Source organism: Lampetra fluviatilis, chromosome 34 (genome assembly GCF_964198595.1).
Source record: "Lampetra fluviatilis chromosome 34, kcLamFluv1.1, whole genome shotgun sequence".
NCBI lineage: Eukaryota > Metazoa > Chordata > Hyperoartia > Petromyzontiformes > Petromyzontidae > Lampetra > Lampetra fluviatilis.
In genome coordinates this window covers 10,368,536-10,394,057 of record NC_136308.1, presented here as the reverse complement: position 1 = coordinate 10,394,057, position 25,522 = coordinate 10,368,536, and the positions used below count along the sequence as shown (strand labels likewise).

Here is a 25,522-nt window from a genome sequence, read left to right as displayed (position 1 = left end):
ACTGCTCTCTGTATGAACCGGGAGGCCAACGTTTAATTCTGGTCAACTGTTAAAACATCAGTGGCAAGTAATATCTAATCTGGTCTCCATTGACCGGCATGGTGAATTATGGTCAAGTAAGGTCGAACAATCTGCGTGGGGTGTGGAGGCCTTAATCCATCAGTGGATTCACAAAGGGCTGTAAATATTTTTATAGATGTAAAGTCCTCTACACAGTAGGCTTGTAACATTTAATGAAATTAATATTGCTTCTTATGCGCATTGTGTATTTATTCGCTTAGTGTATATGTGTTTTCAAATGTTGGGGATTTCCTTTCTGCCAAAGGTCTGAAAGATTGAGCTGGTGCAAATGGCTCCACGAGTAAATCCCATTCAAATGAGACAAACTACAAATGGAACAAGATTAACAAGAGAGTGCAAACGAGATAAAAAAAAAATAAACTGTGCAGTGGAATAATAACCCCAAACATTGACAATTCATAAAGTCTCAGGTTGGGTGGGTGGTAAATTGTAAATATTTAATGGTATTCATTCTGGAGACCGGATCATGGTTTGTCTTTTATGTCCAGTGCATCCTCTTGAATAAATTACGAATTATTTTTAATCGCATTTGTTAATAACACTGCTGTTGTAGTATTTAGGGCCATTGCTCGAAATGTCACCTCTTATATATTTTTCCTTTTAAGGCCACTTTGTTATTGTCTAATGTGTTGAGTTTCTTGGAGAGGTGAGCGTGTTCTAGAACAAACGTGCAACGTGTGCGGTGTGTGCGTGTTCCAGCCAGGAGTACATACGCATGATGCAATCCACAGCTGAAATGTCGGATCAGGAGCGGAAGTCCCTGTCGGATACATTCGACTCGGTGTATCTCCACAAGGTGGGTGCCTGAGCATTGTACCAACACTCAGATGACGACATCCAGGTGTGCACCGGCTGAGCGGGGTGTGTCTGTGTGTAACGGTGCGTGCCAGGGCTCGTATGACGGCGCACTGCTAGCGGTGGGCAGTGTGCTGCGGCTGGTGGAACGCGTATTGACGGGGGACCTCAGAAATGGGTTTGCACTTGTGCGGTGAGTATGCAATGTTACTCGATGGCGAGTGGGTAGTGTTGCTCTGTGACGGGTAAAAATAAATAAAATGTTGAGTTTCCATGAAATGTATGTATGCTGAATTTCTTTCGCACCGTACGTAGCCAAATCCTATCTTTTTCAAGAGGTTGCTGCATTGGAATTGGCCAATGCCATGAATGGCTCATGGATTTGTTCAAGTCTAGTCATGAGCAATTTGCATATTGGCGAGATGTTAACTACATTGCCTGGTATACAGGAGGTCGTGGGTTCGATGCCAACCCTGATGACTCATATTTGGAGTTTTCATGTTCTCCTCGTGGTCGCGTCGATTTTTCACCAGTTCCTCCGGTTTTTCCCTCCAAATATAGAAATCTGCGTTTAGAGTATTTGGCAGCTGTACATTTCCACGTGATGATAAGCCACTTCGTTGCGCTATCACGTGTGGCCAGCTTGCTTCTGAAAATTAGCTAGAGAGCTCAGTCGGCCTTAGCTGGTAAAATAAAAATTGTTTTTCGTTTTTATAGTTTTTTTACATGGGTTTGTCCAGAGGAAATGCATGCACCTCACAGTCCCATGTCTACAATACTTGGCAGACCCTGCTGGTTACCAATCGAAGTACAAATCATGCTCAACCCCATTTAAGTTTTGAAGACCTGATGAGGTCGGATGCATTCGGGGAAATTTGGTTTTAGGCAATGTTGTTGTGTGGCGAGTAGATTACCTTGTTCTTTGGCAATTGTATAGTGTGCGGAGCGCGTGGGCAGTTTAATTGTGTTTCGAGCAAGTAGCGTTTCCGTACGGGGGAGTGGCTAATACATGTGGTGAGTGGTTAACGACGCCGTGTCTATTACAGACCTCCAGGACACCATGCCCAGAGGGACCTGGCAAACGGTTACTGCATTTTCAACAATGTTGCCATTGCAGCCCAATACGCGCTGTCACAGCACCAGCTGCAGAGGTGAGCCGCACACGGAGCGAGTCGAAGTGTCTTTGTAGGTGGATGTTGCGGACACGGGTCAGCTTTTGCGAGTACCTCGAGAGCATAGAACGGGGTGGTGTGCATCTGACAGGAATATAATTATTCTCCGGGTGTCGGGAACATTTCGCCTGTACATGTGATGGGTGCCGTGTGTGCCCTTGCGTGTGTCCAGGGTGCTGATTGTGGATTGGGACGTTCACCATGGACAGGGAATTCAGTACACCTTCCAAGATGATCCCAGGTGCCTCTACTATACCTACACACATAACAATGCCTGAGTATTCACCCTTGAATTTGAATACATGAATCACTGCTGGATAGGGGTATAATAATTGTATCATTATTTCCCCCTTTCCTCCCACTGTGATTTAACGAACTGCTCTTATTTTGTCTGGAAAATACCAAATATCACATCTCGGAAGCTAAGCAGGGTTTGATTCTGGATTGTGCTTAGATGGACAACCACTATGCATAAAACAGGTGTTGTAGGCTGATCTATAGCTTTGTTATGAGCAGAAGACGGTGCAGAAATATCCCTTGCTGTGATTTACTGATATGCTCCAATATCCAAGTTTCATAACTTTACCAACCCGCAGTGACCAGCACGGTGATATATGGTTAAATAACCCCCACAGTGTGGAGAGGCTCTCCTACAGCAGTGGATTGATAAAGGGCTGTACATGTCACGATTCGATTCCTTTTGTTTCTATTGTGGTGATCGTGGTGGAATCTAGTGACTCGGTGAGATGCGAATCCATTACATGCAACACACAAATCAAAAACATCAGTTTGTGAAGATAAAATGTAGATATCACTATTGGGCTAATGGAACAAATGAAACAGAGAAAACAGACATTACAAACGACGGAGCAAATGAAGAACAATAAGACAGGACAAGACAACCATAATACATGTTTTTTTTTGGTTAGATCGCGTAAATAAATAAATGTGTCGTTAAACCCGCCATCACCCGACACAGCCAATTAGTAAGGGTTGTCATGTAAACAGAACATGCCAATTCGTTACTAGTACAGCACACCGCTGTGTTGAAAAGCAAAGCCACAACATTTACAATCTGAGTACGACGTTTCGCCAGTAATTACAACCGGCATCATCAGGCCGCAGCCAGATTTGTGGAGAAATCCTCCTTGAGGACAAGACAATGCAGCACCGATAGGATGGATAAGATGGCGAAAATGAGACCGATCAATTGAGATAACAAATGAGACGATACCAATGAGATAATATACATGTGACAAAGATGAATTAAGTATCGAATCAAAAATCGTGACGATGTATTATTAAATCCCGGTGGTGGAGGGCAGCAGTGGTGTTTTCATGCCTTCTGTGTGGAATCTCCTCTGGGTAGGGTGCTCTACTTCTCCGTGCACCGTCATGAAGGGGGGGCTTTCTGGCCCCACTTGCCGGAGGGTGACGTCACGGCTGTGGGACGCGGCATCGCGAAGGGCTTCAACATCAACCTGCCCTGGTCTCGGGTAACCCTCCAAACACACCTGTGCACAAGGCTTTGGGGGTCAACGTTGGATCTTCATTTGTGTTTGCGTTACGCTGGCTGTGCATGCATTTCTCTTTTAAAATGCTTTATAATGCTTTATAACAATAGTAGAACGTTGTTTTGCATTAAATATGTTAATTTGTCGAACAGGGGCAGGGAGGGAGGCTTAGTAACTTTTTAAAGCAGATCATCATAACTATGTAGTGTCAGTGATTCGGAGACAAGGGTTTCCCAGGAGGCACCTTCTTTATTAACACCTTCACACTTCACAGGTTTGTCCTTGCACTCTCCATAGTCGTCTAGCCTAGCCTAAACAAAACCCTGACCGTGTCATATATTATCATTTTTATAAATGTATGTGTTTCTGTTCGGGACTTGTCCTGTAGAAAACTGGCCAAAATAGCACAAAATGTAGACAAACCAACGTGAAAAATTACCACCTGCAAAATACGCGTATGCTTTTTGCCCTGACCGCTACCTGTCGGCGTGCTGTTTTTTAATGAAATATTTCCAAACACAAATGCACGTTATATAATCCATGCATACGCTTGCTTTTTTTCTCCTTGGGTGTTTTTGTTTCTTATTTGTTTTGCAGACAGGAATGTCCGACGCGGATTACGTGACCGCCTTTCAGCAGATCCTCATGCCCGTGGCTTATCAGGTACCAGCCCCCACTCGCTTCAACCTTTAAAAGCATTCCTTTAGCATCTATTTTCAAGGATAAATTGCGGAACGCACCCTACGACGCTTTCACGCATGCCTAGAAAACGATGCATTTCTATGACCACTGGGAAAACCAGGCTTCTTGCCAGCTCAGTCCCAGCACAATACCGGGACCGGGATCTGTCTCCATGCTCCATGAGGCTGTGGTCTCAATGCCTCCCTACTCTCCCATGGTTTGGGGGTAGGGAAGCAGTCTTACAATATAGTGTTTAACAGTGCCAGTTAGGTTAGACCAAAAATCAACGCTTTTTTTTACATTTTCATCATCATCATCATCTTAATACAAACACAGCCTTCCTGCCAGGAATTTTAAACGAGCGAGTTAATGTCCCCACGTTCGGTTGTTACGTCCGCGAGGACTCCCGTGATGATCTCGCAATGACCCGGCAAGGTCACGGCGTCGGCACAAGACATCGGTGGAAAGCCTCCGCCCAATCCGCCTGGTCTTCTTGTGTTTCACTCCGAGCTCTGTCCTCCCACCCAAGTGGCATGGCACCAACATGATCCCACACCTCCAAACCACGTCACACACCCATTGGTGGAAATAAGCACTGAACTGGGTGGTGCTTTCAATATTAATAGTTTGATCCCATTGCTTTTCCAGTTCTCTTTAGAGGAAGATGTCCTGGTTTTATTCATTCATTCCCTTTTTATACAACATAAGTAAATCAATCCCCTTCACATTCCTCAGGTTGACAAGGGTAGTCCATGCTTGCCAGTAGCATGTACACTTGAAATAAAGTGTAAGAGTAGCTTCACAGATATCCACCATACGTTACTTGAATATAATAAACAAAAGCAGCTTATTTAATTGTTACAGGAATTCCTCTATTTACGTTGCTGCTATTTATGTTATTTCACTATTAACGTATTACGTTGCCAACGACTTGGGGAACGTAATTTTAGTTAAAATGCATTGATTCACTATAATGCAGTTTTTTAAATTGAAATAAAAGAACGCAGTAGTTTGGGCAGCATGCTCCCCCTAGCGTGCGCTACAGCCTCAGCCTTTACTGTGCCGCTCTCTCTCATTGCAATCGTGCACCACCATCTCTAGTGAATACTCTGTAGTCACTTATAGCCTACAATTAAACTTGTTATAATATGTTTTTGGGTATTTTTTGTTATCCTTTTTTGGTACAGAAATTTTTTTCTAAAAATTTGCACCAATTAATAACCCCCAGGAATGCATCCTTTAAGTTTATATAATTAAGTCGGTGCAAAAGTATGTTTCGATGTTCGTTGTTTCAGCTAATGTCGCGTTTTCCAAGAGCACATCCCCAACGTGGAGGACTTACTCTATATCACTGATATTCACACATTTTCAGAGGGGGGCCACTTTCGCCAATAACACATCATCAGTGCGAGGACTGCCACACATTTGAAACCATTGGGGTTTGTGACAGCACGGTGACGGGGGGGGTGTTTTAACATTTGCGCATTGTATTGTCGAGGGCCACACTAAAGGCTACCGCGGGCCTTGCAACAGAGAACACTGCTCTACAAGATATTTATGCAATGCACGTTCTGTGGAGCGATGTGACTGCTCTCGAAAGGTGTCGGCACTGCAGGGCGAACCGTGTTCAGCATCCGCAATATCTGGCACCCTTTCAGCTGTTGCTGAGTTCCACCATCTTCCATAGTCTCTTGACACAATAGGCCCCTGGGTGTGGCAGTACCTGCCACTCATTGCAGTCGTCCAATTCGTGAATGTCCCACCTGCTGGTTCCCTCTCCCAAATTGAACGCTGGGTTTATTGGGTAGCAAGCCGAGCACAACAGTGACAGTTCCTGCGTAGACTTGATCATCTGTCCCCTCCTCAGAGCTTTGTCCTGGCACTAACAGGTGCCTCTCCGGTGTGTGTATTGGAGTTGAACCACGCGCTTCTAGGCACCGTTTGACATTTTGCTCCATGTGCTGGTTGCTTCTTCCGCTGTTCAGCACAAAACATACACAGTATAACTGGCAGTTCCTGCAGGGCCTGCTCAACACCCTCTCATCATGCCACCTCGTGACAGAATTTCTGCAGATGTGCCGATTGCATGCTCACGTGGTTGCCTGTGTGCGTGCAGTTCAGTCCGCAGCTGGTTCTCGTATCTGCTGGCTATGATGCGGCTCTCGGAGACCCCAAGGTAATGTTCCTACGAAATCACAGAACCCATTAATATGAATCTGTTAAAATGCGTATTTACGCTAATGTTTTACCAACCTTAGTCATGGTGTTCATAGACGAAATATCATGAGAGCCCTTTGTCAATCCATTGCTGGATGAACGCTTTCCCACGCTGTGTGTTCGCGTGTACAGTACAGTGATTTGCCAGTGTGTCGTTAGCATGCGCGCGTGTCAGCTGGTGAATGTGTCAGCCGGGTAGCGTGTTCCTGTGTAAGCTGCAGTGTGCAGTGACCTGCATGTATGAACATCAGTGTAAGCTGGTGTGTACATGTTTAAACATGAGTAACCTATACAGTGTGTACATGTGTAAGTTTAGTGCACTGCGTAGTCTGCTGGGGGTATCTGTATAAGTCGGCGTGCTTGTAAGTTGTCATGTGCCGTGCGTGAGTGCAGGGTGAGATGTGCGTGTCACCTCCATGCTTCGGCCTCCTCACACACATGCTCATGTCGCTGGCTAATGGGCGGCTCTGCCTGGCTCTCGAGGTAAGTACCCACCCGTGTGATGTCCCAGTTTTTGTACCTTGGAGGTGGCAACCCCAGCTGTGTTCAGGGCTGTGTTCAGGGCTGTATTTCAGTGACGATCTTTCCAGGTTGCTCACCTACAAAACATTTCCGCATCCGGCACACCGCATCCAGTATACCTCTTGAAATGGCTGCGGCTACTTGTCACGTACCTACTCCAGTCTACTCGCGACCCGGAAAAGATTCAGTGAAAAACTAAGTCCAGGCTATGATACAGGTCAGCTTTCATGCCAGTTTTTCAGACCATCAATTTATGGTCGTACTTATTTTGTACGTACACAGCACTTTTGTCAGTCCACTGCCAGATGAGGGCCTCCTCATGCCGTGCAGGCCATGGGAGTTGACCATACTGCACCACGTTGTTCAGTGTGTGTTGGTGAAGCGAGCACCCAGGTTTGGTTCAGATATCGCCCGTGACTCATGTGAGCCATGGCCAGTAATGATACTCAGCTAGAGTAATTTTTTGTGGGCTCCAAATGACATTTGGGTTCCTATGTGAAAAAAACCGGTGTCCATATCCATGCATTAGTAAGATGGGACACTTGGTATTGCGCACTCTTATGAGTCAAGTCCACAAATGTGACGCACTGATCACACACAGTTATCTCTTTAGAATAACACTTTTAAGTTTTGACTTAAAAGCTTTCGTGACTGCAGGAATTCATATTCTTTGGGTCTTTCGGTAAAGTCACGTAGATAGGTTTCGATCACAACACAAGCGGGCGTCATTTTGATCGACGTTTTGTTGGCAACACAAGCCGTCGTTTGAAATGGGCCCATTTCAAACCTTTATAAACAGTTTGCCTTTAGAAGCTAAGCTCCTTTTCCTGATGATGACCGCTTGTGTTGCGATTGAAACTTGGTAGTTTTTGTTATTTTCTTTGAACCTATCTATGTGACTTGACCGAAAGACCCAAAGAATACTTAAGTCTGCTGAAAAACTGGCTCAGACTCAAGGATGGATCTCGAACTTGTATCGGTAACTGGTTCCAGGTCTTCGGGCCAGAGACCCTGACACTGCTGCGCTGGCCATATCACTGCACAAGATTTGTGTGCAGGTACAGCAGCAGATTACCGTAGGCTGCGGTTCGTAGATGGCATCAATCGGGGTCCATTGAGGCCTGTACGCACTGCTCTGCGAGACAGGATGGAGCGGATCGGTGCAGATCCTCATTGACGGGTAGGCATAGTTTATAAATAATCTTACACTTGAAAAGTAGCCAATGTAACTCGTCTGATAGCAAGGTTGTGATGGGATCATATTTGCACTTCCTAACTGTCGGGCGAGCCGCAGCATTTTCCACCGATTGGAGCAGATGCACAGCGCTGGCATAGCCAGAGATGTTGTTGCACTAGTCCACACGACTGATTACGAATTCTTACACAAGCAAGCTAGCTGTCTTGACAGATACGGTTAGAGTCTGTTATGGAGCAAGTTAAGTGGTTACGAATTTAACATGGCCGATATAATAGCTGTAGTGTGATAATCTTGTTTAAAGCGTATTACTGATGTAATATATGTTTCAGTGTTCAGAATAACGTAGCTACAGAGCTTGGAGACGTGTTTGTAATTATGGTTATGATTAAAAAGCACCTCTGATAGTTAAAAATGCTGTAATGTGCATTATGATTTATTAAATAAATAATGTGCCGTTAATGCTGTAAACCTTTCCAGTAACTTTTCGCGGTTTCACAATTATACAGGTACAGTATAACATACTTGGGTTTTGATGAGATCAGACCAGACCCATGAATGAGTTTTAAAACTATTGTTGTATTATACGGTACTGTTTCTAATACCATAGTGTACATGGTTATTTATTCATGATTTATTTTTATGCGATTATATTCATGAATAAATAATGCCCCATTCAGGCAGGGAACTATTATTGAGCATTACAATGGTTTTACAATTATACGGTAGCAGTATAAAGTGCCATCATAATGAAGTAATGAGACCGCACATGAAAGTATGTTGGACATTTTTATTCTGTTAAAAGTGACCTGTGTTCATTTGTAAATATTTCTTTAGCATATTTTATGTATGATTCATGCGACTGTATTTGTTTCATTTAACTGATGGATAAATGAATAGTTAAGGTTAAAGAGTTATCTATTTGCTAGGGAGGTCATGATTGTGAGTTATTACCGAGAGTTAATATGTTAAATGTGTTAATAGAGTACTGTTGAATGTTGCTAATAATATTGGGTTATCCTGAAATTATATAGTGGTAAAACAGAAGAACTAGCCAGTACTACTCGTGAGCCGAGAAGGACAAACACGTTTATGAACAACGTGGACTGAGAGACGTAGTGTGACGTTTCTCGTGTACAAATTTTGAGTTTGGAGTTTGAGAATAAAGTGGTACCTACTTGGAAGGCATGACCACGTCCATCGTGTGCATGCAGACACCCTGGTCCACTGGCACACTATCTTTAAAACAAAATTAACTAACTGTTTATTATTTTACCAGGTAAGGCTCACAGAGTTGTACAGCTCTTTTTCAGAAGTGATCTGGCCACAAATGATAGCTCAACGAAGTGGCTTATCACTTGGAAATATATTAGCAGGCAAATACTCTAAACGCATGTTTTTTTAATATTGGAGGGAAAAACCGGAGGACCCGGTGAAAAAATCCACACAACTACAGGGAAAGAGACATGCAAACTCCAAATATACAGGCATCAATCAGGGTTGGGATCGAACCTGCAACCTTCTCTATACCAGGCGAGGAAGTTAACATCTTGCCACCACGGTGCCTGTCTCGGCCTCGCTGTGCACTGCGTTGCACCACTATCTGAGTAGATAACCTCGTATTCAATAAACCTTCAGAGCCAGGTTGAACATCCGACTCCAAACGTATTTAATGAATTGAACGAGGTAAAACTGATGGAAAAACACAGCACAAATACAAAATCTGTTAATACTTGGAAATATCAATACAATGAATGAACACTACAGCATCATAACATTGTCTTAGATAACATGAAACTCAACAATAGATCCTGGATGGACCAGGCACCTACATTAGTACTGAATATCTATACAAGAGAATAAGCTACTGTGTTAAGTAAGGGCACGTCGTGTAATCACCATACTGCAGCCTAAATGTACAGCACTACACATAACACGGAACTGTGGATGAGATATTTCATCATCCTTGCTCTCAAGATCGCAATAAGGCTACATGGGTACAAGTCTGACTCGACTTTTTCAATTACAAGTAACATTCACAATAAGGCAAGTGGCAGGCTTCGTTGTTAACTAGGCCTCATATTTATCATAACAATTGAACAGCATTATAAAGGCATTTACAGCATTATAACGGTCATTCTAACATTATAACAGCATTCCCAGTATCATAAGAACATAAACGAACTTACAGACAATGCTTCTTAAAGTCCCACAATGAACATTTGCATATGTCTTCACGGGGACGCTCTTTATGCCACCACTTTGTACTCTGTGTAATGGCTGACACCCTGCCGCGTGGCTGAGAGGGAAAGAGGGAACCTTACATCGTAACTTTCTGGTCACGTGACCAAACTCAACCTCCAAACAGGAAATTCCTGTGTACACACACCCCCACACCTGCCGTGGAGGCAGAACAGTGCCCAATTAAATCTGCAGCCACCAAATTGAACATGGGCTGTACAATTCAGATGTGCTACACATTGCGCACGGTATAGGATTCGTACCTTACCTCTGTGGCTTCCTCGTCAAGCTGCTGCTGATGCTGCCGCGCGTGAACGTGTTTGTGTGCAGGGTGGCTATAACCTGGAAGCGACTGCGGCGGGGGTGTGTGCCACCCTGCACGCCCTCGTGGGAGATCCTGTCACCTCCACGGGGGGTTCACGCCAAGCCAAGTGCAGGCAAGTGCAGCGCAACACAGAATGATAACAGAGGACAGCAAAATACGTAACGGCAATAACACAGTAACACGGTGCAGCTCTTCATAGGACAACGATGCAGAACCGCATCACTTATATTTAAAACTGATTTCTTTAGAACTGCTTTTTGTGTTTAGTTTGATGCCCTTTCACCCCACCCGCATCTCCGATTAGCACGGTTGGCTACGTACGGTGCGAAAGAAGTTCAACATGCATCACAGTCGAGCGAAATGCAAAGAAACGCAGAACAGCAGTCACAACATAGTACAGTATAGTGTAACTGCAGTAAAGTGTGGATGCATTATCTCAGCTCATATGTCTGTTTAATTGGGTCATGATAACTCTATTAAAGATGATCTAATGTAACCTATTTGTAGGTATAAGGTTGTGTTGCTGTTTGGAACTTACCCTATAGAACGTTGGCCAAATTGATCAAAGCGTTGCCCAAATATTAGTGAAAAAAAATCAGCATGAAGCGGCCAAGGTGATGACCTCATACGCCCATGCGTGCGCTTTATCTCATGAGATGTCACGTCATCTTGTGATGTCACATGTCATGCGCCGTGTGACATCGCGTGTGTCGTTACCTGGTGACATTTTGTAGTGTGCTTCTGAAGGTAACGGGATATTATCTCCTATTAAATACTTGCAAGGACAAGCGCAAGTTGGAAAGCATTAAGTAGTCAATTCATATGCATGATTTTTCTTCCCTGTATTTGTGTATCTGGGGTGTCCTGCTGCAGTGCCTTGGAGGACATTGGGCGAACGCTCGCCACTCAGCAGAAGTACTGGTCGTGCCTGCGCTGCCATGGTAAGAAGGAAACACTCGGGTAACTGACACCAACACGTTCTTCCGATATTAAACATTTCCTTCAGACATTTTTGTCAATAATCGCGAACGATTCAGTGATAATGAGTCGTGGTGTATTGTGCCTGTAAGGATTTACACTTTTTGCATATTAAGGTTAACGATCCTTTCAGTTCGTAGAGCGAGACAGACCGTACAAGATAATGGATTACTGTTTGGTTCTTTCGGTAAAGTCACTTTACCGAAATAACCAAAGAGTATGGATTCCTGCAGTTACGAAAGCTTCAAATCAAGAAAGATAATACATTATTGTCTTTTTCTTAAAGTTTCACTCCAGTTGTGAAGATGCTGTTGTTGTGAGACACGTAATCAATTATTAGCTCTCACAGAGCAGTGCATTATGCCACGTTGCAAAGAGCCTGTGGAAAGCGATATCACCAAACTTTTTCACATCCATTCAATTGACTTTTCTCACATTCTTTGCTCCTCAAAAATGTTCACCGCATGGCATTGGAACCAATTTGTAAATCTCAGAGCTGGAATTTATCTAAATTTACATCAAAATGTATTTTATGTGTGCGGTCATTGGTGAGCGGGCTGAAAATATCTGCTCACTGCAATTGAGAAACTGGTTTAATCTCGGGTAAATGAAGCCTGGATTAAAACCCAGGTTCTTAGTGGTGCCTGCTCAGTTTTCAGAATGATGAACCACCGTCAACCTCAAGAATGTATTCTTCATTCAAATTGTATGTATGTTGAACTTCTTTTGCGCCGTACGTAGCCAACCGTGCTACTCAGAGGTGTGGGTATCAGACAACAAACTGAACGCAAAATGCAGTTGTAAAGAAATGAGTTTTAAATTTAAATGATGCGGTTCTGCATCGCTGCCTTATAAAGAGCTGCACCATGTTACTTTGTTATTGCTGTTACGCATTTTGCTGTCCCCTGACCCTGTGACCCTGACAATTTCATCACAGCACGGGGGGGGGGGGGGGTGTTACATGCCTACCAATTATATCACGAGTCTTGCCTAGTTTTTGAGATGCATATGGTCAGTAATGCCACAACTCGTGGCTTAATCATTTTGTCCCTGGTGGGCTGATAAAGACTCGTACACTAGATTGTTTAAGTTCCAGATGTAGGGTTTGAACATGCCCTTTAAAAGCATCTATAATTGTTTCTCGATATGACAACTTTTGATGTTGCTAAATGTAACAATACAATCCTAACAATGGATGCAAATAGTGGACATCTGTGAATAGCTTCATAGCTCATCAGATTCTGCCAGTTGAAATAAAGTTTCTGATTCTGACAAATATATGATTGTCCTGTGTTTAAGGTTTGGCAAAGTCAACATCAGTCTCTGAAAATGATGATGACAAAGAAAGCAAAGAGATTGACACGGACAGGGAAAAGGACCCCACAAGCACCACAGAAACGGGCGTCATGACGACAGAAGAAAAGACTGAAGTCGTGAAATCCGACGCCACGGAGACCCCCGTCGCGGCGGAGGCTGTCGTCACGGAAATAGGAGACGTTGTTGTCATGGGGATGGTCAGCATGGAGACGCGCGTCACCGGGTTGGTGTATGACAAGCGCATGATGGATCATCACAACATGTGGGACCGGTGAGTTGCTTGTCCGCATGTGTGTGACCTGTGAGTTGAATAGCCAGAACCGCCAAAATTTACCGACGCTTGGTGACGTGTTTCACTACCCATGACAATCAGTGCATGTCACCTGCTATGACATTGATCAGTTCACATGGAACAGAAGCGGAAAATTAATATGGAAGGGGTGCAGATTTGGAATTCCACTGATAGGAGAGGAAATTGATTCGTGCACTTGGCCAGCACAATGCAGCTAGAAGAAATGATGGACAGAGGTCGATAACAGGGGTCGGCAACGAAAATAACAAGAAGAGCCTTTATTCGGGAAAAAGTTCAATATTTCAAGAGCTGCAATGCATGTGAATACGAGACGGTGTTCCTTAATAAATTACGTCACGAAGCAGTCATTAAAGAGCCGCATGCGGCTCCGGAGCCAGAGGTCGCTGACCCCTGGTCTCGACTAATGACCAAGTGGCAGTCAAAGGAGAGAGAGAGAACACGTGTGAGAAGGCATCTCCTATGGAGATGGAGCAATGATATCAGCCAAAACCACTATAATCTTGAGGAAAGGTGATGGTTTGGGGTGGCCTTCATCCATGAATTATGGCTGATGGTGACAAATTGGGTAATTGCACTTCCCGCTAGGTTCCTGTTGTGTCTATTTGTATGCGTGCATATGTGGGTATGTCTGTACGTGTGTGCGTAATTTGTGTGTGTTGCGCGTGTGTTATGTGCACTTATGTGCATGTGTGTGTACCCCCTGCTCTTACCAGATTCCACCCAGAGCAGCCCGACCGAATCTCCGTAATGTTCTCCCGGCACGAGGATCTGGGATTGGTGGGGAGGTGTCACATGGTGACAGCCCGGCTGGCCACACAGGAGGAGCTCCTTACTTGCCACAGGTACTCTTCTTACCTAGGCCACATCATCCCGTCGTGTGCTATGCTGGCCTTCGTAGGCGCTAGCAAACAGCACTTGTCCCAACAACCAGAAGCTACGTGGGGGATCGTAATCTGTGTGTTTTGCGTGCAGCGTTCGGCACGTGAACGCGATGCGGGAGACGACGAGCATGAAGGCGCGGGATCTGCACCGGTGCAGCGCGGATTACAACTCTGTCTACCTGAGCCCCAGCTCGTTCGACAGTGCCTGCTTGGCTGCCGGGGCAGCGCTCAGCCTCGTGGAGGCCGCCATGTGTGGCCAGGTGGGCACACCGAGTGGAACATCGATATGGGGAGTGGGGAGCGGTGTTGTAGTGGTTAGTGTGCTAAGCTACGAATTTGGTGGTTGAAGTTCGATTTACAGCTACGACTCGGTGGTGATTATCTGGCGTGTGAATATATTGAACTGGTTATGGGTTTACAGTAGGGTGAGTCAGCCTTAAATGAGTACGGAGCACAGTGCGTGAATATCAGCAGTGGGGAGACAAAGGTAGCCGGGCATGGTGCTGGCCACACCACCCTCTTATACACTGTGCCAGTCTTTGGTGACATCTGCCTGTCCTCGGCCCAAGTCTCATTGACAGAAGCAGGCACTGAGCCATTGGCGATTTGATGGATCCAGAATAAGTGAGGGCGACTGTGAGGTCATGACCAGGTAGGAGAGGGGCGTCTGATGTCACCGGCAAGCTTTAGAGGTTTACGATGTCGATAGAGAACTTGAGAGCTTTGTGGGCAGGGGGGTGCATTTGTCAAAGCGTGTGACGTGTACCGAGTGGTGGCAGTGCCTTATTGGTGTGTAATGCGGTTGTGTATGCATGTATGTATGTAGTGGGGAGCGGTAGTGTAGCGGTTCGCGTGCTGCACTACGAACCCGGCGATCCGAATTCGATTCACGCTTACGACTGAACTTGCTCGGGGCCTCCCCTAGATCGACTCAGCCTCAAATCAGTACCTGGTGCGGTGTTTAAACATCGCCACTGGAGAGACAACGGCGGCCGGGCGTGGTGCTAGTCACCCACGCCCTCATGTGCCGTTGTCGGCGTGTTCGCTTACAGCACTTGGCCCCAAAAGTCTCTAAAGTCTATACGGAGGATCTTTGTATGTATGTAGTTGGGAGGTGAGTGCGCGAGTATATTGTGTGTCTGGGTGGTTGGCTGCAGGTGAGTAACGGGGTGGCGATCGTTCGTCCCCCCGGTCACCACGCCGAGAGCGACGTCGCCTGTGGCTTCTGTCTCTTCAACACGGTCGCCCTGGCAGCCAAACACGCACAGAGCCTGGCGCGCCGCAAAATACGGTGCGGGTCACATCCCACGGCACACCGATAACGCATCGTACACCGCAGTACTGCTGTGTAGCGCACCCCACCAATGACTACTTCGCATCCCACGCCGATACCGCATGCCACACCGCAGCAATATTGCATCATTTGCCATGCTGTGCACCACACCAATACTGCACCACACGCTCAATTATTATTCACCACACCCATAATCGCACCATGCTCCACACCAGCACTCATCAATGTGGTGAAATATGGTTAAAATCCACAATGGAAATAACGTTTTCTTTTTGAAATAGTGCCCTTTACACGGGGCATCTCAGATTGCTTTTCAGGCGATAAGCATCTTAGATCACATCTCGTCGCAAACACGATTTGCATGGCATGGGAAGTCCCTGATCCAAAAATGTAGAATGACAAAAATGGCTCTACACATACCACATCAACTCTGCACATACCTCACCAATACTGTGCCGCATACCACACCATGCACCTCGCCAATGTTGCAAAAAAACCTTTCCAACTGTGAGCGACACACCACGAAAAGCACACCACACCGATGCCAAGTCAAAACCACCACACTTCAATCCGACAAGCTCCCTCCGTCTCTCCCTCTCTGACTCGCCCGCCCCTGGGTGCTCTGTGCTCAGGGTGCTCATCGTGGACTGGGATGTGCACCACGGCAATGGGACCCAGCACATATTCGAGGATGACCCCAGGTAAGTGGTCGGACCCACCTCCCGCTGATCTGCCACGCGCTTGTAACTTTGGAACGGTTTCTGGCAGTGCTGATGGCACGTCCGTGCGTGTTGGTGTGTCCGCGCGGCTGTAAGTGCAATTGATACTTCCACGTAGGTTTTTCGCGGTTGTAGGCTCTCTACCTCTCATGTTTTTAAGTCGGCATAGTGCTGGCCAAACTACCCCATCTTGCATCCTTCGTAGACCTTCCTATGTGGTTTCTTAACAGCACTTGCCCGAACATCATGTTTAGGCTATACGGGATCATTAACTTTGCTTGAGGAGCAGTTACAAGTTGTATCGCGCACTGCACTGCAAACTTGGTGGCCCGAGTTAGATTACAATACGTGTTGAGTGTCTGTGTGCGTGCGTGCGCGCGCGTCATGGTTTTGGGTGTGTGCGCCTGTCCCGTTGTGGCCGCAGCGTGCTCTACGTGTCACTTCACCGGTATGACGGAGGTCGCTTCTTTCCGTGCTCGGAGGATGCAAATGTCGACCGAGTGGGCACGGGGCCCGGCAAAGGCTTCAACGTGAATGTGCCGTGGCCGGGGCCCTACATGAGAAACGCCGAGTACCTGGCCGCGTTCATGAGCACCGTGTTGCCCATCGCTTACGAGGTAAGCGGAGCACGCGGATCGTGGCGCGATGTGAACGTTAAAAGTGAAAAGCCAATGAAGAGTGAAAAAGGGTGATGTCAGAGCACTGGAGAGGGTTTTAGAGGTAGGGTTAGGACCATTTGGAGGGCTGGTATAGCGGCTGGTTGCCAGCTTGGATAAGGTTCGCGGTAGGGCTAGTGCTTGCTTGGTTGGCTGGTGTGGTTAGGGTTTAAATACTACTAACGCAATTCATGACGCTCATAATATTTCATGGCCATAATGCCAGTCACTCAGGCATAGGGCCAAGGTCAGAATCACTCGAAAGCCACGTTTCTCTGAAAGTAGATGTAGATTGATTGCTGTGAATGTGCAGCGGGATGGCGTTCCAGACGGCGGAGGAAAACAGTGCTTGGCAGCAACGGTCCTGGTTCTTGGTAAAGAGAGGAGGTTGTGAGTCGAGCTGTGGAGAATACCATGAGCTGTAGTGACATTTGACAGGAGCGAAAAAGAATATTGTGAGTTTAGTACCATTGGCTGGTTTGCTAGGGGTAGGGCTATCACTTGGATGGCTAATGCACTGCTACACCTTCTAAATTGTGTGCCTTTTTGCATTACCGTGCATGGCCTTTTGAATTTTTTTTTAATCCGGTTTTCGCATCGCCCTTCTCATATGTGCCCACATGCCAATCCGTCTGCGATCTCTTGCACTTGGGTGTATGTGCGTGCGTGTGCAGTTCGACCCCGAGCTGGTGCTGGTGTCGGCGGGATTTGACGCGGCACAGGGCGACCCGCTGGGCCTCTGCATGGTGACCCCGGATTGCTACGCGCACATGACGCACATGCTGCTGGGGTTGGCTAACGGACGGGTCCTTCTCTTCCTGGAGGTAACGTAGCGTGGCGCGGGTACCCTGTCATCAACTCGCCTTCACCGATAACGTGATCGGAACACCCGCACCATCACATTTTGTCATCACACTTACCATCATCACACCTTCACCAACAATGGAAACACCCTGGGATTAATTTCATCCTGGTTTGTCTGGTGTTAGTAACCTAGAAAAAAATATTTTGGCAACTGACATACCCCATCCACCGTACCGCTCACCACTAGCCATGTGCCATCTACTCCAGTCTTACCAGAAACCTGGAAAATATTCTGTGAAAAAAATAAAGCCAGGGAAACACCCAATCGACACACCGAACACACAGTGAGCAGCTATCAACACACTAATATTAGACCACCATCAACAGATTTTATCAGCACACCACAGCATCAACAAACATCCTTTCAATAACAACCCAATGTTGCCATCAGAACACCCAAAGCATCAACTCTCCCATGCCATCAACATACCTACACCATCCACACAGCCACATTATCACCACGTCACACCATTAACACACACCGTAAACACACCTACACCATCCACATACACAAGCCATCACCACCGCATCACACCATTAATTCACTCACACCGTCAACATGCACACACGCCATCCCTGTGTCATACCATTAACTTGGCGTCGTGTGCGTGACGCGCCGCAGGGAGGGTACAACCTCACCACGATTGCCGAGTGCATGGCCATGTGCACCCGCACGCTGCTGGGAGACCCCACGTTGGCCCTCGGGCCGCTGGAGCCGCCCCAAGCGGGCGCCGAGAGGGTGCTCACCAGTGTCCTGCACACGCACAGCCCGCTCTGGCACAACCTGCGCATACCAGGTACGTGCTTCGTGCAGACATATTCGTGCTAATGGGTACAGTCCGCTGGTTTTTTGGGTTTAGTTTGTTGTCCTTCGCCCGCACCTCCAATTAGCAAGGTTGGCTACGTACGGTGCGAAAGAAGTCCAAGACACGTACATACGTACATCCATACGTCCGAAGCGTTGCAGTTTTTGGGGTGGCCCTTATTGTCAAAAGTGCTCCTGGTTTCTCATTCAAGTGCGTTTCGCCCTCCCTACCTGGCAGTGCCACTCACCGAGGCTTCCCCCGAGGATGGCCAGCGTGGGGACGACCTCTTGACCCTGACACCCGCGGCCGTGCACGCGCACGAGATGCACTTCGACAAGCAGCACCCGGCCGCCGACGACAGCGCACGGAGCTTCGCGTCCCACAGCTTCACGGCCAGCTCGCTCGGCGACACGGGGAGCCTCGGGAGTTCAAACTCGGCGAGCGATTTCACGGACAACTCGTATTTCACGGCGGACAGCCCCATGGGTTCTACGTCGACGCCGCATTCCGCGAGCAGCCCGCAGGACACCACGGCCAGCCCTGGGGGTTGCGCGTCGATCCGGAGCCTCAGCGTTAGCCCGCCTCGTGCCATGGACAGCCCTGACGTTTCTACGCCGCTTTCCCCACCGACATCCGCGGGCGCTGCGAGCGTGTCTACGTCGACCCCCGCGGGCAGCAGGGTGAGCGGAGCGAACACCCCACAAGATCCTCTGACACCGATTGCTGCGGATAGCCCACTACTACCCCCTCTGCGACCGCGGGTACCGCCTGAACAGTCTTCGGCAGCAGCGGCTGGGACAGCGGCATCCGTGGATGAACTGGCGGAGGCAATGGCCTCTTGGGCGCCCGGTCTGGGCTCGAAGGCTGAGCAGACAGGAAGTAGTGACGGGCGGCCTCCGCACGTCAGCACCGCCAAGAATGGCCTTGTTCCGTCGGACGGCGTGGGGCTGTCTGCTGGGGTGGGGTCTCGCTTGGATGGCGCAGCGGTGGGTGGGGCCAGACCCAAGACGCGACTCTCTGATTGCATGCGGCAGGGTCAGGAAGAAGACTCACCCATGGTATGTGCCTCCTTCCGTGTGCGTCTTTATCGTTCTTCTTAAAATGTGTACGACGAGCAGGGTTTCCCCGAACTGCTCTAATCATAACACACCGTGTTCTACCCTTTCTACGATTACCAATCTTCTCTGCTGAAATACATATTTAGAGGTGTTACATGCTGCAAGCGTCTGATGATTCATATCACCCGCACGTGACGGCTCAGAGGTCAGAGCGCTGAGCTTGGCACCGGTCATAGTTCACCATGTACTGCTCATGCCATGGAGCGGAGCCTTGACGCACCGCAAACCGGGCGACTCATTTGATGAACACTGAATCCCTGGCGTGTCGTTTGTGTGCGCGAATCAGGACGCGTCGTCACCGCACGGAGGCATCCACGAGGATGGGAGCAAGAGTGATCGTACAGGAGTGTGTGAGAGCGAGGCTCTGCATGGTGGCGAGGCTGTGCGTGGTGAGAGTATTCGGGCTGTGTGTGGCGGCGAGGCTGTGTGCGGCGAGAGTGAGGCCGTGTGTGGTGAGAGTGAGGCTGCGTGTGGCGGTGAGACTGGAGGACCGTGTGCTATACCCGGGAAGGATGAAGTGGCCTCCGGAATACATGAAGATGACGTGGGTTTGGCGGAGGCCAGCGGCTGGACGGTGAGTAATACCCCACGCCCTGTTTAAGCGCCAGCTTCACTTCTCACACACATGGAAGTTATTTTATCATTAAGATTTTCGTGCACGCAATAACATTGCGTCCCTCTTAAGTCAATAAAAATAGCAATATTTCTTGTAGTCAACTTAAAAATTTAATATATTTTTCTACAGTTTTGTCTGGATTGTGCTGGAGGTATAATGCCATGATATCAAATTATATATTCTCATCTCTCACGCGGGCAGTGCAACTCTTCATGTTATAGGAAGCCCATGGGCGCCTCAGAAAGGGTTGAGGTGGACTCAGTGGGGACCTGACCTGGTATTTTTCACCGAGCCTCCAAAAATATTTCGGCAGCTCTGCGTAAACTAAAGCCTAGCGGCGAGTAACACAGCCGGTGTGAGATAATGTGATGTCATGTAATTTAATCTCCACAGTCAAAGTTATAATTTCGTCTTGAACCCTTGTGTACAAATTCTGTTATCGTACTTTGACTCCCCGCTATGGAAAATTAACCCCTCTGGTCAGAATCCTATATATTATTTGAACCCCAGGGTAAAGATACTATTATAGGGTAAGGAGTGTTCTGACCTCAGGGGCTGTGGGTGGGGGGGGTTAAATCACCACAGGGGAAGGGGGTTCAAATGATATATAGTATTTCGTCCCCAGGTATTAGAATTCTATGTGTATTAAATACCACCCCACACTGGCTGCGACCGCTGACCGGACACGGCTTTTTGTGGACTGCCCTCAGCCCCCGTCGCTGTGCTACGCGGTGAAGCCGCTGTCGTGGTGTCCCCACCTGGATGCCGTGACGGCCATCCCCGGCGGGGTCGTGAATCCCTCCTCCCCGTGCGTCGATTGCGGCGACTCGTCGGAGAACTGGCTGTGCCTCGTCTGCTATCAGGTGCAGTGTCGCGCGCCCGCCGGAGCGTTACGACGCGCTTGCAAAAAAAACGTCGCCGTACGCACCTTAGGGGTGTAATGGATGCATCGCATAGTTGATATCAATATCAATGCTTCCCTTGTGCCCTGCTGCAGATGGCTCTCTTTGTGCTGTACGCCTTTTGGCGTCCTCTGTTCTAACACTGTTTTGAGACTAGGCTCAAAAGAAAGCTGTCTCTGGTGTGGACCAATCAGTTTCAAAGACAATGCATATATTATCAGAATATGTTTTTTGTTTGCATTCTGATCACAAGTATTGTGATTAATGCAGACATGTTTCCTTGTAAAAGGTTTCAGTTTGGTGTTTTTACATCTCAACACCTATTTTGTTGCCAGAAAAAAGGGGAAAACCTATTCTCATATTTTGGTACTGGCAAAGGAGGTCCCATGAAACAAGACTGATAACTCAAACACATTTGTCGACAACACAAATGATGCTCTATTTTGTCTAACAGAGCAATCAATACATTTGAGATGAACAAGACGAGACAAATAAAGATTGATTCAAATCGTGGCCCTGGATCGTGACGATTAATTGAATTGCTGCGGGGAATTTACCATTTGTAACGATCCACATGAGTCAAGGGTCGAAGATCGGAGTGAATGCAGCAGCCATCAGTAACGACCGTGCGTGCGCTGTGCGGGTTGGCACATTGTAGGCATATTGCGGGAGGTACGTCCGCGGGCACATGCTGCAGCATAGCGAGAAGAGCGGACACGCGCTCGTGCTAAGCTTCGCGGACTTGTCCGCCTGGTGCTACTCCTGCGACTCCTACGTGCACCACGAGGTGAGAACTGCATCCCATCTCACGCGCGCGTCCCTGGGTTAGGTTGAAGGCCTTCCTACGTTCCAACTATTTGTATTTTCCCAGGTAAGGCCCACTGAGCTATATAGCTTTCTTTCAGAATCGAGCTGGCCACAAATTAAGTGGCTTATTGCGTGGAAATTTATAGCAACTGAATACTCCAAACTCATGTTTCAAAATCTTGGAGGGAAAAAAACGGAGGACCCGGAGAAAAAAACCACGCGATCACGGGGAGAACATGCAAACTGCAAATAAACAGCAGGCGTCAGGGTTGGGAGTGAACCCACGACCTCCTGTATACCAGGCAAGGTAGTTAACATCTCGCTACCATGGCGCCTCCTTGCGTTGCATGAGTCATGGGTGCTGTTCGACCAGCCTTTATCAGGCAGGCTCAGTGCGGGTTGGTGAAGAGGGAGTGAGCGCCCAGGGGTGGTTCAGATACCACCCACCACTGATGTTAGTCGTGGACAGGAATTGAACTCGGGTGGCCGTGGCACAGTGCACGGACCACTGTGCCCCTGCTCCACCCCGCATCACTCTTATAAGTCATGAATGGGATTGCCCCATCATCTAAATACAGCAGACCTCCTGAAAAGTACGCCTTGAGACTCTGCGAGGCCCTCCTGTGCAAACAGTTGCCTTTATTTTCATTGGTTGTGTATTCTGTCGCCACTTCTTGTGTGTTTTATGCACGAGCTTTCACGTAGTCATGTCTGTAGCCTGGGTGTGCTTGTGTAAGCGTGTCGACATTCAGTAATTTCACGGGAGTGTCGCAATGCTCAGTGTTTAGCGCACCTGAGCACCACACCCATGGTGGATTAATTGGATGGCTGAGAACACTGTACAACGTCGACTGGGCAGGAGGAGTCGTGGGCATCATGGGTCTGAGATGACAGTAGTTATGTGTGCCTCTGTCTGGTGTCTGTGTTTATGTGACGATTATCTGAACCGGTCCCAGACCTCCCCTAGGTCGACTCAGCCTCAAATGAGGACCTGGTGTGATGTGTAAACACCGTCACTAGGGAGACAAAGGTGTCCGGGCGTGGTGTTGGCCACCCACCCCCTCGTGTGTCGTGCCGGCCTTCATAGGTGCTCGCTAACAGCACTGGCCCCTACAGTCTTAAGGCTAAATGGAGGATCTTTGTCTTGGTACTTTTGTGTTAATTTGTGCCTGTGTTCTTTTGTGCATGTTCATGTCCATATGTGTCTGTCTGCATGTTCATTGTGCGTGTCCATGTGTACGTGTCCGTGCTTTCGGAGTCCCTGACTCTGCTTACAATCATTAAGGACCTTCATGATGGTGTGCAGGCCTGGGTAAAGCTATGTAGCTGGGAGTTACAGCCATTCCCTGTTCACCTTGGGTTGCAACAGGGATGTCCTCTAGCATTATTGAACATCATCTTCGACCACGTAGTTTCATCGCTGTACCGGAGGAATTTCCATCTGGTACAGATACAATGGGAGGCTGATCGATGCCCAGGTGCGGTCGAGGGATGGCTCCCAATTGGTCAACTATGTTATGAATGCTGATGATCTGGAGATTGCTGCTCACTCAGAGAAGGAGTTAGGGGCACTGCTGCTTGACCTGGAACGTACTACGAAGAGGTGGAGCTTTACTGTCAGCCCCACGAAAACTAAGCCACCTGCCTGGGTATTTTGTGTTATCAAACACTCCACCCACTCAATACCCCAACTGGTGATGGGGAAGTTGTGGAGAGAGTGGAGAAGTTTCCATACTTGGGCAATGTGCTAATTGCCAGCACTGGTTTGATAGCAGATGTCTCGCTCCGAATCAGTTGGGCAGCATTATCTTTTCATTGGCTGCTTAAAGCTGTGTAAAAGCTACTTTGTTGCTCCACACGAAGCTGCGGGTCTTCTCGGAATATCTGCATGGGTTAGAAACATTCAGGCTGGCCTGTCTACGATCCATCCTGGGTTTAACCACGCTGTATTGTGTCTGCTCACAAATCCTTTAAAGATGTGGCAAGTAGTGCAAGTGCAATGGTTAGCGCGCTGCGCTACAAACCCAGCGACCTGAGTTCGATTCCCGCTCACGGCCAACACCAGTGAAGATTATCTGAACTGGTCTTGGGCCTCCCCTCGGTCGACTCAGCCTTAAATTAGTACCTGGTGCGATGTGTAAATATCTCCACTAGGGAGACAAAGGCGGTCGGGCGTGGTGCTGGCCACCCACCCCCTCGTGTACCGTGCCAGCTTTCATAGGTGCTCTCTAACAGCACTTGGCCCAAAAGTCTGTTCAGGCTGTATGGGGGATCTTTGTCTTTGTGTTTTTTTCCACTGGCAGCTGCTGTTCCCAGCCAAGCGGGCCGCCTATCGATCCAAGTTTGACGAGGAGATGCCGGGCCTGCCCTGAGACACGCCCCCCCTGGTCGTGGCCCACGCAAGACGTTTTATGTAACATCCTTGTCGCCGTTAGCGACAGATTTTACCTGTGAATCGGCCAGCAGGGTTCACTGCCAACCCGCCATCAATAAATCTTGCGCCGTTTCCAGAGAGCACGCCCGTGGTGTGGTTTGTTGCGTCGTTACATAAAGAGGAGCGCGGTGCTGGTGTGAGGAAAACTAAAGGGGCCGATGTAATTGAAGTGTTTCTCATTATTTTGTTCCTGAAAGGTTGTTTGAGAAAGGAGAATAGCCTTTGTCTTGTATTTAAACCAAAGCAATGCCCTGCTGGTCTCTGTATAGTCACCAATGACTGCACAAATAACTAAGTAAAAGACTTGTGTTTTATTTGGTTTTAACTTCATTTGGGAAAATTCCAGTTTTGGGAATTAATCATTTTAGTTCGATATGTGATGAATAATCATTTTTATTCATTATCCACTGCTAGATGAAGGCTTCCTGAAGCCAACTCCATCTCTTTGGTTCTTTAAAGAGTATGGATCATTGCAGTCACAAAAATTCAGATCTAGATCCAACTCCATCTCTCAAGAGTTTCGCAAGGCAAGAATCCTAGCCCCTGCACATGAACCAAATTCTTTGCTCCGCTACTGTGGAGGACGCGTTCTCTCCTTTGGCTGCCGCTCTCTCGTTAGTCTCGACCAGCGGCCACCCTCCCTTGCAGCGATGTTTCAATACCCTGGGCAGTTGGTGAACACTCTTTGGCAGAGCATTACACATTTTTACTCCCAGTGTTAATATCAAGAGGCATATTCAAGTGACTTATGAAGTAGTTCTATGATTCTAGATTTGAAGTTTTCGTGACAGCAAGGATCCATACTCTTTGGTTCTTTCGGTAAAGTCACGTAGGTGAAAATAAAATAAATATAAAAATAAAAATACAAAAGTTATTTTTTATTTTATTTTCACCTACGTGACTTTACCGAAAGAACCAAAGAGTATAGTTCTATAATTTATTCTTCTTGGGGAATTCCCGAGTAGTGCAACTGCACATTCATTGCAAGGGTTCAGAATGGAAATGTCTTCATCACGTCATGTCGGTGAAATAAGTTCAACATACATACAAAGAAACACCAATGCTGTGTGTAAT

General features: G+C 47.5%; 1 protein-coding gene across 1 annotated transcript in view; it reads left to right on the top strand.

The window, feature by feature from the left end:
• HDAC6 (histone deacetylase 6) overlaps positions 1-24,528 on the top strand; it is a 40,638-nt gene extending 16,110 nt beyond the window's left edge. The window contains exons 7-29 of the mRNA XM_078872491.1: positions 781-877; positions 972-1,069; positions 1,923-2,027; positions 2,221-2,289; positions 3,418-3,544; positions 4,160-4,225; positions 6,360-6,419; positions 6,854-6,943; positions 10,749-10,855; positions 11,617-11,684; positions 13,021-13,309; positions 14,065-14,193; positions 14,324-14,492; positions 15,390-15,523; positions 16,159-16,227; positions 16,670-16,862; positions 17,576-17,725; positions 18,388-18,562; positions 18,809-19,629; positions 19,976-20,263; positions 21,016-21,168; positions 21,866-21,994; positions 24,318-24,528. Coding sequence (XP_078728617.1) covers positions 781-877; positions 972-1,069; positions 1,923-2,027; positions 2,221-2,289; positions 3,418-3,544; positions 4,160-4,225; positions 6,360-6,419; positions 6,854-6,943; positions 10,749-10,855; positions 11,617-11,684; positions 13,021-13,309; positions 14,065-14,193; positions 14,324-14,492; positions 15,390-15,523; positions 16,159-16,227; positions 16,670-16,862; positions 17,576-17,725; positions 18,388-18,562; positions 18,809-19,629; positions 19,976-20,263; positions 21,016-21,168; positions 21,866-21,994; positions 24,318-24,386 — 3,655 coding nt within the window. The 3' untranslated portion in view covers positions 24,387-24,528. The remainder of the gene's footprint in view (positions 1-780; positions 878-971; positions 1,070-1,922; positions 2,028-2,220; positions 2,290-3,417; positions 3,545-4,159; positions 4,226-6,359; positions 6,420-6,853; positions 6,944-10,748; positions 10,856-11,616; positions 11,685-13,020; positions 13,310-14,064; positions 14,194-14,323; positions 14,493-15,389; positions 15,524-16,158; positions 16,228-16,669; positions 16,863-17,575; positions 17,726-18,387; positions 18,563-18,808; positions 19,630-19,975; positions 20,264-21,015; positions 21,169-21,865; positions 21,995-24,317) is intronic.
• The last annotated feature ends 994 nt before the right edge of the window (positions 24,529-25,522 follow it).